The sequence below is a fragment of the Pongo pygmaeus genome, chromosome 9, assembly GCF_028885625.2.
Source record: "Pongo pygmaeus isolate AG05252 chromosome 9, NHGRI_mPonPyg2-v2.0_pri, whole genome shotgun sequence".
Classification (NCBI taxonomy): domain Eukaryota; kingdom Metazoa; phylum Chordata; class Mammalia; order Primates; family Hominidae; genus Pongo; species Pongo pygmaeus.
The window spans coordinates 67,501,641-67,514,546 of NC_072382.2; the positions used below are offsets into that span (position 1 = coordinate 67,501,641).

At 51.6% G+C, this 12,906-nt stretch overlaps 1 protein-coding gene across 15 annotated transcripts in view; it reads left to right on the plus strand.

Annotated features, from left to right (window-relative positions):
* The window catches only part of DENND2B (DENN domain containing 2B), a 210,858-nt gene that overhangs the window by 196,527 nt on the left and 1,425 nt on the right, over window positions 1-12,906 (plus strand). For all 15 annotated transcript variants that reach the window (XM_063671943.1, XM_063671942.1, XM_063671946.1 and 12 more), the window contains 7 exons: window positions 512-652; window positions 5,018-5,166; window positions 8,290-8,467; window positions 8,706-8,747; window positions 10,029-10,140; window positions 10,998-11,237; window positions 12,117-12,203. In XM_063671943.1, the coding sequence (XP_063528013.1) occupies window positions 512-652; window positions 5,018-5,166; window positions 8,290-8,467; window positions 8,706-8,747; window positions 10,029-10,140; window positions 10,998-11,237; window positions 12,117-12,203 (949 nt within the window). The remainder of the gene's footprint in view (window positions 1-511; window positions 653-5,017; window positions 5,167-8,289; window positions 8,468-8,705; window positions 8,748-10,028; window positions 10,141-10,997; window positions 11,238-12,116; window positions 12,204-12,906) is intronic.

Genomic DNA, 12,906 nt, shown 5'->3' on the forward strand with positions numbered 1-12,906 from the left:
ACAGCTCCCACAGGAGTATCTGCAGCCAGCTTCAATGAGAAAACCACCTGTGACTCTGAGCAAGCGGGAGATAGAATGCAGGAGCAAGTACCAGCGAGCTCTCTGACACCCTCCCATTCCCCAGCCTGGTTCTCTACCCAGCCGGCTGGCATTTCCCCAGCTCCTGTGCTGGCAGTGTCTGCCCCTGTCATAGCCCACCCTGGGCCCTGGGCAGAGCCAGAGTCCTTGGGGAAGCAGGAGCGCCCAGGGAGCTGACTCTTGGGTGGTATTTCCTTTGCCCAGCTATTCCACTCTTGGGGACTGAAGCAAGGCCAGTTAGGGCACAGAGGAGTCACTGAGTGCCAAGGAAAACGGGAAGGGTAGTGTGTGCAGATCCTGGCAAGACCGCCTTCCCGTCTCCCAGCTTCTGGGCTAGCCTGGTCAGATGCTTGGCTGCCCTCTTCTCTGCCAGGAGGGGGGAAGGGCAGTGCCCTAACACCCTTCCTCTTTGGGCTGCTGGCGGCGGGCACAGGTCTTAGATGAGGTGGAGCGCCGGCGTGGGATCTCCGCTGCATTGGTCTATCCTTTCATGAGAAGTCTCATGGAGTCGCCCTTCCCAGCCCCAGGGAAGACCATCAAAGTGAAGACATTCCTGCCAGGTGCTGGCAATGAGGTAGGGATTTCTGCACCCTCTTCTCTCGGGCTACAGGCTGGGGTGGCAGGAGGACCATGCTAGCCAAGGTCATAGTCTTCGGGGGGTGCAGAGCACAGCCCCTCCTTGCTCAACCATGTCAGTGTACCCCATCACTAGGGACCAAAACAGCAAACAATAGGAATGTACATGTTGTCCAGCCCTCTGTTCCTCCCAGGGGCCTTCCCTGACCTATTTGGACTAAACTGCATTCCACCTGCCTTCCTTTTGTTCATTCATTGAACAGTTACTGAATGTGTGCCATCTCACAATCAGGGATTGCGCCAGACCTCAGAGCAGAGTCAGAGGTAGAGGGACGCGGCTCTGTCCTCATGAAGTTTGTAGTCTAGTGGGAGATACTATTATAATAAACACTTTACATATAAATAGATAATTCCTAAATGTGTTACAAGCCAAGTGAAAGCACAGGACCTTATGAGAGTGTGGAACAGGGGAGTCTGCTTTAAATAAGGGGCCAGGGAAGGTCTCCTCTGAGAAAGTAACACTTTACCAGAGACCTAAGTGGTGAGTGGGGGCAACTAAATGAAGCAGGAGGAGGGAGACGGAAAGAGAAGGATATGAACAGGAGAAGATTATTCCAAGTAGAGGAACCAGCATCTGCAAAGGCAAAAGTTGGGCAAGTGCATATGCTGGTCAGAGGGTTGACAGGGTGGGGTAGAGGGGTGGGTTGGCAGGCAAGAACCCAATCACGACGTCCCTGCTAGGCCAAGTTAAGGATTTGGGGGTTTCATCTAAAGCAGGGGTATGATAAGATCTGATATATGTTTTCATTTCATTTTATTTTTTTGAGACAGGGTCTCACTCTGCCACCCATATTGTGCAGTGGTGCTGGAGTGTAGTGGTGCTATCAACGGCTCACTGCAGCCTCACCCTCCTGGGCTCAAGCGATCCTCCCACTTCAGCCTCCTGAGTAGCTGGGACTACAGGCGTGCACCACCAAACCCAGCTGACTTTTGTATTTTCTATAGAGACAGGGTTTCACCCTGTTGCCCACGCTGGTCTTGAACTCCTGGACTCAAGCAGTCCTCCCACCTCCGCCTCCCAAAGCGTAGGGACTACAGGCATGAGCCACCTGTGGCCAGCTGATACATGTATTCAAAGCCCACTGTGGCTGCCATGTAGATAATGGTTGGAGTGAAAACAGGGAGACCAGCAGGGATACTGTTGCGGCACTACAGGCAAGAGATGATGGCAGCTTTGGATTAAGATGTGGTAGAACAGGGGAAGGGAAGTAGATGGATTTTAGAATTAGGACCAATAGCACTTTGTGTTTGACTGGAAATAGGGAGTAGTTGTTACAGAGACTGTAAGGCTGACTCCCAGTTTTCTGGCTGGAGCCCCAGGGTAGATGATGGAGCCACGTACTGAGATGGGAGCTCGTGAAGGAGAAGCAGGTAATGAGGAGGAAGAGGAAGAGTCCAAATGTGTACATGTCAAGTTTGAGATGCCCATGAGACCTCCAAAAGAAGATATTTAGTAGCAAAGAGTGTAAATAGGGAAGAGAAGAGAGCCCAGTATGGGTCCTCCTCAGTCCTGGGGAACCCCAACATGCAGAGGCCCTGCAGGAGAGGAACACCCAGGAGAGGGCTGCAGCTCAGGAGCACCTCAAAAAGGAAGCTGTGATCCGGATCAGGAACCACCAAGAGGTCAGGATGAGGTGTGGCAAGATCTTTGACAAGTGCAGGGGCCCAGAAGTTGGGCTGGAGTGAGTTGAGAAGTGAGGGGTGTGAGGAAGTGGAAACAGCCTGTGTAGACATATTCTCAAGATTGCATGGCTGTGGAGAGAAATAGGGAAGAGGGCAGCAATTGAAATGTGGAACTAGGGAAGCTTGTTAGGGATGGTTGTTTGTATGCTGGTGGGAATGGCTGCCAGAGGAAGAGGTTTGAGCTGCAGGAGGAGGAGGGGCTAGCAGAGTGTACTGAGAAGATGTGGGTGTTAGGCTCCATGGAAGGCTTGGCATTTATTAGGAGAGGAGGGAGTGGCTTAGTAGATTTTGGATTCTCATCTGATGGCTTTGATTTTCTCAAAGTGGAAAAGGTCAGACCAGGCACCATGGCTCATATGCTTGTAATCCTAGCATGTTGGGAGGCTGAGGCGGGGGGATCACTTGAGGTCAGGAGTTCGAGACTCCCTGGCCAACATGTTGAAACCCCGTCTCTTCCAAAAATACAAAAAAAAAAAAATTGCCAGGTGTGGTGGTACACGCCTGTAATCCCAGCCACTCGGGAGGCTGAGGCAGGAGAATCTCTTGAACCCGGGAGGTGAAGGTTGCAGTGAGCCAAGATTGCGCCACTGCACTCCAGCCTGGGCGACAAAGCGAGACTCCATCTCAAAAAATATATATGTCAAAATAGAAAAGGTCATCCTTTGAGAGTAAGAGGTGGATGTTGGGTTCTAGGAGAGGGAAGAATAAATAAATTAGTTGTAGAGAGTGGGAGAGGGACTGACCAAAAAAGTATACCAGGCTTGCTGAGCAGTGGCAAATCCTAGCTTGAGGGCTTTCTCCTCGCCTCTTTTCTTCCCTTCATTTAGAGGAACTTTAGGCTTCGTGGTGGCTGTGGGGCACAGAATAGGTGACCCTTCCCTTATAGCCCAGCATCATGCCTGGGAGCTCTTCATGGTCTGGCTGTGGCCACCTCACTGGGCTCTCGTCTTCTGACTTGATACTTATTGTTCCCTCAACCCTACTTCCTTTTGTCTAGAAGACACTTTTCTTCTTTTCTCTTTGGGGAGTCAAGTACCTTGTGCTCTGAGAGGCTTCCCTGACCTCTCCCCACCCACATGAGCTTGGCTGCCCTTCTAGATGTCCTGCCTGTCCCTGTGCAGATGTTGGTCACATCTGCCTCTGTCCTGACACTGGATTCCTAGGCTGTAACTGCTTGGCTCCTTCAGCCCCCTGGGCTTGATCTCCTTGAAGGCAGGGATGCATGGAACAAGGCCGGGAGTGGGAGCAGCCTGTGTGAATTCTCAATCCCTGGGGGAAGGGGGAGGGTTGGGCCCCAGAGACAGTAGGGACTGGGGCTGGGTGCTAGAGAGCAGAGCCTGTTGGGCTGCGTGCAGGGAGCTTGCGAATTTTGGGGCGGGGACAGGGCCTGGAGCAGGTATAAAGGGCTCTGGCATCATTGTGGTACTTCTTTCCGTAAGCCCACATTCACTGACCATTTGGGGTGTACCCAGCATCTGGCGGATCACTGGGCCTTCTGGGAGTACACCATCAGGCGGGAGAGACAGTGGACACAGACCGTTACCATGCCTTGTGCCTATTTTGCTGCTTCTCTGGGGCCCAGAAGGATGGATGCTGAGTTAGGAGTTAGAACTCCTTCACTTGCTTAGACTCTGAGGAACAAATGAGATGATGTGGGTATAAAAACTCCTTGTAAAGCATTACCTTTGATGCCATAGGGCAATGAGAGAGAACTGGTTTCTCACCCTAGTTTTCAGAAGGCCTGCACATCTATGCTGCACACACATGCTGTGGGACCAAGGATGAGGCCAGGCAAACCCCAGGGACAGCTGCTTTGGCATGGCCTGAGCGTCAGCACTTCCTCCTGCCCTCACCGCTGGGGTCACTCACTACCTTTCACCCCTGTGACTCCCCCAGAGAAGTGGCTCTCTGAGCTATGGCGCTCACCTTGGGAGCAGCCTTTGGAGGAAAGAGGGCTAGGCCTGGCCCTGATAAGTCAGTCCTGCTTCCTGGCAAGGTTGCAGAATGGCCAGCCCTTTGCTTGTGTTTTCCTTGTGCCTGGCACGGGACTTAGGGTGATGGAGATAAAGGCCAGGATAGCAGGACAAACAGCTTCTGGAACGAAACTCTTTCTGCAGGAAAGGGAGGGGGACAGGGCAACAAGGACCCCAGCATTGCCTTTCCAGAGGCAATGCTGGGATTAGAGTCCTGGGATGCGGAGATGCCTGGAGAGCAGTGGGGTCTAGTCAGCATTGGGGGCTTAGACCTTTGTCTGGGGAGGCGGGCAGGAGGACCCTAGAGATGTGGCTGTGTGGTTCCCTTCTTCTCCCTATCTCTAAGAGCAGTCAGCTCTCCTCTCTTCCTGAGGTCCCGATGGATGGTCCCTCAACTCCTTCCTTCTGGAGCCTTCCCCGCTTTCACAGGCAGCCCTCTTGCCCACAGGCTGGGTGTTCGAGTGCTACAAGAGCAGAGCTGTAGTCTGAGGGATGGAGAAGAGGGGTTTACTGCATGGCAGGGTAGACGAGAGACCTGGAAAAGAGCAGGTTGGAAGGGGAAAGCAGCCTCCAGTTGCTCCGTGGAGGGCCGGAGGGCAGCACCCACTTGGCTGGCCCCGGCCCACTTTCCCATCGCTCTCCTGCAGGTGTTAGAGCTGCGGCGGCCCATGGACTCAAGGCTGGAGCACGTGGACTTTGAGTGCCTTTTTACCTGCCTCAGTGTGCGCCAGCTCATCCGAATCTTTGCCTCGCTGCTGCTGGAGCGCCGGGTCATTTTTGTGGCAGATAAGCTCAGGTAGGGCCCAGCCGGGCAAGGAAGAAGAAGGGAGGGGGGAAGGCACGCCCAGAAGCGAATCAGCAAGTGTTTAGGAGCCTAAGCATACACTGGAGACTGATGCTGGAGTGGGGCTTGCGTAGGGAGATGAAAGACTAGGTGGAAAGGTAGCACCCCTGTGTGGGTGAGGGAGCAGGGTTTGGGAGCACACAGATGGCAGGATTGAGAACCCTGTGGAGGGCTTGGCCTGAGGGGAGAGGGAGGGACATTTCTTCCTTTGCAACAGCCAAGACTGTGCAGGTGCCGGGATATGTAAAGGGGAAAGGTTAAGAAATTGAGATTTTTGGCGGATGGTTGCGTTTCTTCTGGAGGGGGAGGCAAAGCCATCTCAATGGGATGCTGAGTTTGAGGAAAGAGCCGCTGTGAGGAAGGGGCAAGAGCACTGACCGGGGACAGTGTTAAGAATGCTGAGCCAGCCAGCGAGGGTCCTGTGGAGGGTGTCCCCTGGAGAAGGCAACTGCAGTGGCCCAGGGCTAGGCACTGGGAGAGCTGGGGAGAAGGATGCGGTGGGGGCACTGAGGTGGAAAGAGGAGAGTGAGTGAGGAAGGCTGGCCAGCCCACACCGGGAAACAGACGATGTGCAAGGCCTGGAGGTGCCAGGGAAGTGGCGGAGCTGCTTTAGGAGGAGTAAAATAAGAGCTGGATGGGTCACAGGTCTTGGTCTGAAATGCTGGCATTTATGATTTTAGAGGTAGAGGTGTCGAGAAGGTCTGGTGGTGGCCATGGGAGGGGTGGCAGAAGTGATGGTCACTGGACGTGAGGCAGTTTAGGAAGTAAGAAGTCGGAGCTCTTCTAGACAGCCAAGGTTTAAAAAAGAAAAAAGTTTTATGTCAGTGGTGGTTGGGGGGTGACACAGGCAAGGGACAGTGATACGGCTCCGATGAGTGGAGGAACACTAGGGTTTTTGGTTCTTATGCTGGTTTAGATAAAATGACACCGACACGACACACGTGGAGTGGTTTTAAGGAGCGGAGAGTTTAATAGGCAAGAAGGAAAGAAGAAAGGCAGAAAGGAGAAGAAAGTACAGAGACAGAGGGAGAGACGCTCCAAAGCCGAGAGAGGGAACCCCAAGTGCTGTGGATACCAGCCAGTTTTATAAGAAGGCTGGAGGAGGCGGTGTTTGATTTGCATAGGGCTTAGGGGATTGGTTTGACCGGGCATGTCATTCACGTAGCCCCCGGAAGCTGGCCCTCCCATCCTAGCCTTTTAATATGTGAATGTAGGGCACCTGATGTTCTACACACGTGGGAATATGCGGGGCAGCCATGCTGCTAGGTACCTGTAGGGGCAAGGGCAAGAGGACAACGGTGGGAATTGCCATGTTGGGTGGACCCAATTTCTAATGGTCTGCATTTGCATATCAAAGGTTGCCTGCCTGGCTGTAAGAGCCGGGGCTTGCTTTCTAGGCAAGAAACGTTTTTGAGCTGCTTTAAAGGCAACGTGCAGTGGCTCAGGCCTGTAATCCCAGCACTTTGGGAGGCCCAGGCAGGCAGATCACAAGTTCAAGAGATCAAGACTCTCCTGGCCAACATGGTGAAACCCTGTATTAGCTGGGCCTGTAGTCCCAGCTACTCAGGAGGCTGGGGCAGGAGAATTGTTTGAATCCAGGAGGTGGAGGTTGCAGTGAGCGGAGATTGTGCCACTGCACTCCAGCCTTAAAAATTTTTTTTAAAAAAGGAAACAAAAACTTTTCCTCTCTGCGTAAAATAATTTCTTAATAAGTCCTACAACAATAGGATGGGTTATTGGCAACATGTTACATATTGTTTTGGTCAAAGAATCCATCCCAAGCAGTGGTTTCTCTAGAGTGGTCATTTGGACATTGATTAAGCCACCTTAATGTCAGGTGCTCAGAGGAGGGCAGTGAAGGAAAATCCCCATTCTGGTTTGTCCTCAAATAAGTCCTGAATCCCTGGGGTATTTCCTTTCGTATGTATGAGGGAGCAGTTGAGAGGAGCCCGAGAAATGAACTCCCGATTGCCTTCATAGGGGCAGGAATGCAGGCCCATCCTCAGCCCAGGAGAAGAAAGGAGGAAGAAAAACCAGAGCTGCTGAGTTTTCCATAGAGCACCAGGGTTTAGAAAGGAAAACTGCCCCTCACTTGTTCCCATCACAGCCTCAGTGCTTCTGTGTCTCACAGTTCTAGGTGTTTTGTGGGCCCATCAGGCCCTTGTGAAGAAATCTAGCCCAACAGCTGGAATGAGCTGGGTACAGCAGCCCCAAGAGGCCCCTCCTGTGTGCCAGCCATGGTCATTGTCAGCCAACAAAGCCCCTGACTGCCCAGCTTTGGTGCCCTGGCCTGGCCTGACCTTAGTGGCCCCAAGAGAGCCTGGACCATAAGGTTTCTTTTCCTGAAGGTTCTACCCTCTAATTCAGGGCTGAGCTTCCTCTTTGCCACCCTGCCCCCCCAGCCCAGCTCCCATGGGGCTGTGAATACAGCTATTGTTCCTGTGGTTGCAGCTGCCTTTGAGCACATTCCAGGACCATTCTGGGAGGGAGGATCCCAAGGTCTTTTTCTTGGCCTGGCTGGGTATTCAAGTTCTGCCAATTTGGGGTCTTGGAAAAGATGTCCTTCCTGTTCTGCCTGGGGTCTGCCTCTGGCTGGAGAGGGGAGGGGTAGGTCCAGCCAGCTCATGATCCGTTGCTGATGTTTTAGGTTTTCCACAAGTTCTTTGTCCCTCTTGCCTAGTTCTGATGTGGGGTGGGAGAGGGTACCCAGAATCTGCATTCACTGGCCCTAGGGGTTCACAAAACCTCCTGCCTCCTCAGCCACGGGCCCACTGATGTGCCCCCTAAACCCGAGATAGCCCTTTTCCAGATCTTTGTCAGATGACTGTCCTGCGGGTTGCTGCATACTTTCCTGGCTGTTTGCAGGTACATTTCTCTAAGAGAGTAGCGTTGTTGTCTTTGAGGTGCTACGCAATGGGAAAGTGGAGACTTCACCAGTCTGCAGGGTCCCTGAGCCCCATTAGCATTTTTGTTGCACTGGGAGGTTTAGGATCAAAGGCTGTCCTGAGCCTCCAGCGAGCTCTAAGGTCCTGGGTCTGGGCTCAGGTGCTCTCTCTCTCTCTGTCTGCCCATCAGTACCCTCTCCAGCTGCTCCCATGCGGTGGTGGCCTTGCTCTACCCTTTCTCCTGGCAGCACACCTTCATTCCTGTCCTCCCGGCCTCCATGATTGACATCGTCTGCTGTCCCACCCCCTTCCTGGTTGGCCTGCTCTCCAGCTCCCTCCCCAAACTGAAGGAGCTGCCTGTGGAGGAGGTGGGCCACCAGGGGAACCAGCTGCGGGGAAGGGTGGAGGGGGAAGCAGGTGCTGGGATCTTACTTGTGGCCCCTCGGCCTCTTTACCAGGCTCTTATCCTTTCTCCCTGGGAGGTCTGTCCCCGGCTGGAGTACTTCCTGTTATCTGACCCTGGGAACCTGGGAGGTCTGGAGGCCTGGCAGAGGGCATTGCGGGACTCATGCCCTGAGCCACTCTGCTAATGACTCCTTTTCTCAGGCGCTGATGGTGAATCTGGGATCTGACCGATTCATCCGACAGGTAAGAGGGTGGGTGCTTGCTAGAGTCGGGCTCCTGAGCACCCTGCACCATCACACACACTACTCAACCTTCACAACCTGTTTGTTGAGCTCTCTGGGTTCCATACTACTCACAGACTAGTCAAGGGTGGGGAGAAGCTGGTCTTGGAATCCTTGACCTTAGCAGGGTCTGCCTTTCCAGTGACATCATGAGCTTCTAGAAGGCAGCGTGGGAATTTGAAGAACACGGCCTGGGAGTCCACAGACTTGGCCACTGGACTTTGCCCCCTTTGAGCCACATGGTCTTAGGCCTCTAAATTCTTCTGAGCTCTAAAGCAGAGGTGGTGACAACACCTGCCTTGAAATGTTTGCTGGGGGTTACACAAATAACTATAGATTGTTGTGTAACGTACAGGTTTGCAATCATTGTTGTCAACTACAAAAAGCCTTTGTTAGTCGTGGAAATCCTCCTGGCTCTCTACAAAGGAGCACAACCCAGTGCTGTCCCCATGGAAGTGTACTTATTGTCTGTTACACACCAATGACGGAGCTGAGGACTCCCTGGGTACCAGGCATAGTGATGTGGACACAGAAACAGAGTATAGAGACGAAACAACAGTCTAACTTCATTCCTGAGACACAGGCTGGCCATAGCCCCCCTGCCCCAAGCCAACTGTGCCTCCTACCTGGAGCTGAAGATGGAGGAATTGGGGAGACCTAATCAGGAACCCCTGGCTGGTCCTGGTCACAAAGGCCAGTGAATACCACACTGGCTCTACCACCTTTTTTTTTTTTTTTTTTTGGAGACAGGGTCTCACTGTCATCCAGGCTGGAGTGCGGTGGTACAGTCATGACACTGCAGCCTCAACCTCCCTGGGCTCAGGTGATCCTCCCCATGTCAGCCTCCTAAGTAGCTGGGAGTACAGGTGCATGTCACCATACTTGACTAATTGTTTTTTTGTGTGTGTTTTGCAGATAGAGGGACCTGCTAAGTTGCCCAGGCTGGTCTCTAACTCCCTCCTGGGCTCAAGTGATCCTCCCGCTCAGCCTCCCAAAGTGTTGGGATTACTGGCGTGAGCCACTGCGCCTGACCCTCTACCACTTTTAATCTCTGTAATCTTGGGCAAGTTTCTTAACCTTTCTGTGCTTCAGTTCATCATCTTAAAATGAGGTTGATGATAGTTATGGGGGTTACTGGGAGAGATAAATGAGATTATCTACTCAAGCTCTTCTAACAGGTCTTAGCACATAGTAAGTGCTCAGTGTCAGCTATGATTGTCACTGTGCTTTCTTTCTCCTGCAGATGGACGACGAGGACACGTTGTTACCTAGGAAGTTGCAGGCAGCTCTGGAGCAGGCTCTGGAGAGGAAGAATGAGCTGATCTCCCAGGACTCTGACAGCGACTCCGACGATGGTGAGAATAGTGCCTGGGCACGGTCAGCTCTGCTCCAGGTTCCCTCTGCTCTGGGTCAGGGCCCCATAGGGCCAGAACTCTACCTCTGCACACCAAACCCTTTCTGGCTGATGAGGACCTTGGTCTCACTCTAGCATCTTTTCTACCCCAGGTAGTTTAGGAAGGAAAACCCAAGGACATGTGGCAACCCCAAAGATACTTTCTGCTGACAGAAAACTAATTATTCCTCCTTCTGAGGCCTTGCCTCAAGCCATTGCAGGAGATGAAAGGCACTTCCTCTTCCTTGGAAGCCAGAAAAATCACTTAGGGTGAGGGATATGATGAAGGTGGTGCTCTTGTTTCTACTTTAATTCATCTAGCAATTATGTTTCAACTTCCATGTTCAGAACATAGTTTCTGGCCTTCTGCAGCTCGTAGGCTGGTTACAAGGCCATGAGCACAAGAAAGCAAGCTTCCAGAGGCTGGGCGTGGTGGCTCACGCCTGTAATCTCAGCACTTTGGGAGGCCAAGGCGGGTGGATCACCTGAGGTCAGGAGTTCGAGACCAGCCTGGCTAACATGGTGAAACCCCATCTCTACTAAAAATACAAGAAGTGCACCTGTAATCCCAGCTACTTGGGAGGCTGAGGCAGTAGAATTGCTTGAACCCGGGAGGCGGAGGTTGCAATGAGCCGAGATGGTGCCATTGCACTCTAACTTGGGCAACAAGAGTGAAACTCGGTCTCAAAAAGAGCTTCCAGAACAGAAGAGTGGTACTGGCTGGAAGTCTTGTTGGGGAGAGGAAGACTACACCAGAAGATTGAGGAAGGCTTTGCAGGCTCTTGACCTGAACCTCAAAGATTTTCTTTTCCCTTCCAGAATGTAATACCCTCAATGGGCTGGTGTCGGAGGTGTTTATCCGGTTCTTTGTGGAGACCGTTGGGCACTACTCCCTCTTTCTGACACAGAGTGAGAAGGGAGAGAGGGCCTTTCAGCGAGAGGCCTTCCGCAAATCTGTGGCCTCCAAAAGCATCCGCCGCTTTCTTGAGGTTTTTATGGAGTCTCAGATGTTTGCTGGCTTCATCCAAGACAGGGAGCTAAGAAAGTGTCGGGCAAAGGGTAAGGCTTAGTTATCAGCTCTCTTCTCTAATTTTTTCACCCACAGCAGGGCTGAAGAACCAGGCACTATGATGGAAGCTCCTGGACATCAGTTAGGGCCAGGCCTCTTAACATCCCTTTACCTCTGTTAGAAACTTCCAAGGTAGCATTCTTCTCCTCCTGTCCCAGTAAATGCCATCAAAAGGCTGTGCACAAGCTAAGCCACATGGCTAGAGGTAGGACTCATCTCCACATAGGAGCAGCATGCCATTGGTTGCCCACCCCCTCCTCAAAGAGAAGGATAGGAGAAAGCCCTTCTATCCAGAGAAAAGGAGCAGACTGAGCAATTTTGGGGGTTCTGAGAACCCAGGGGTTGGGAATTCCCTTAGAGAGCGTTGGGCCAGCTGTCGCAGGTTGGTGGCAGTCTTCGTTTAAGGCAGATGGTTATCTCGTTTTTTGCTATTTCATCAGCTCATTCTAGGGCTTTTTCATCTCATCACAATTTTTCTGTTTAACTTCAGGGTTAGTATTTCTTCTGTCCTCTAATACTATCCATTTAGTATAACAACCTTTTTGGAACAACATGGTAGAGTTGTCTGAAGGAAGCTAGAGATGTCCACTTGGGGCAGCTCTGAACTGAGAAGCAGCCTCCTCACCCTAGTGCAGCTTGGGAATGTGCATGGGGAGGCAGGGTGGCAGCAGCAAACCCCGGCAAGATGTCACTAATGATCGCTTTGATGAGCCATCCCGAATTCTAGTAAGATGCTCCTACAAATTATCATCCCAGATGTTTTCTTTCTCCTTTTTTGGCATCTGTGCTCCATGGTTCCCTTCATGTAGGCCTCTCCTTCCCTTCCTCCAATGACTGTTCTCTTCCCTGTGCCTGTTTCTTTTACCCAGGCCTTTTTGAGCAGCGAGTGGAGCAGTACTTAGAAGAACTCCCAGACACTGAGCAGAGTGGAATGAATAAGTTTCTCCGAGGTTTGGGTAAGTAGCCTTGTTACTGATGAGATAGATGTTCAGCAAGAAGGAAGGGGCTGGGGGATTTGTGTCCCCAAATACTTTAAATCAGTGTCACCATGTGTTATACTGGGGCTGCAGACAGAACAGGATGTAGACATCCCATAGTGACTAGAAGGTTCTCAGCCAGAATTCCAAGGGCATTTTGCACAGTAGTCGTTCTTCAATACCTGTGGGGGATTGGTTCCAGGATACCCAAGGATACCAAAATCCACAGATGCTCAAGTCCCTTCTATAAAATGGCATAGTATTTGCATATAACCTGTGCACATCTTCCCATATACTTTACATCATCTTTAGATTACTTATAATACCTAATATAATATAAATTGTTTTATTTTATTTTATTTATTTTATATTTTATTTATTTTATTTTAGAGGCAAGGTCTGGCTCTGTCACTCAGGCTTGAGTGCAGTGGTGCAATCCTAGCTCACTGCAGCCTCAAACTTCTGGCCTTATGTGATCCTCCCTCCTCTACCTCCTGAGTAGCTGGGACTACAGGCATATGCCATTACACCTGGCTATTTTTAAAATTTGTTTTGTAGAGATGATGTCTTGCTATGTTGCCCAGGCTGGTCTCAAACTCCTAGGCTCAAGTAATACTCCTCCCAAAGTGTTGACCTCCCAAAGTGTTGGGATTACAGGCGTTAGCCACCGTGCCCAGCTATA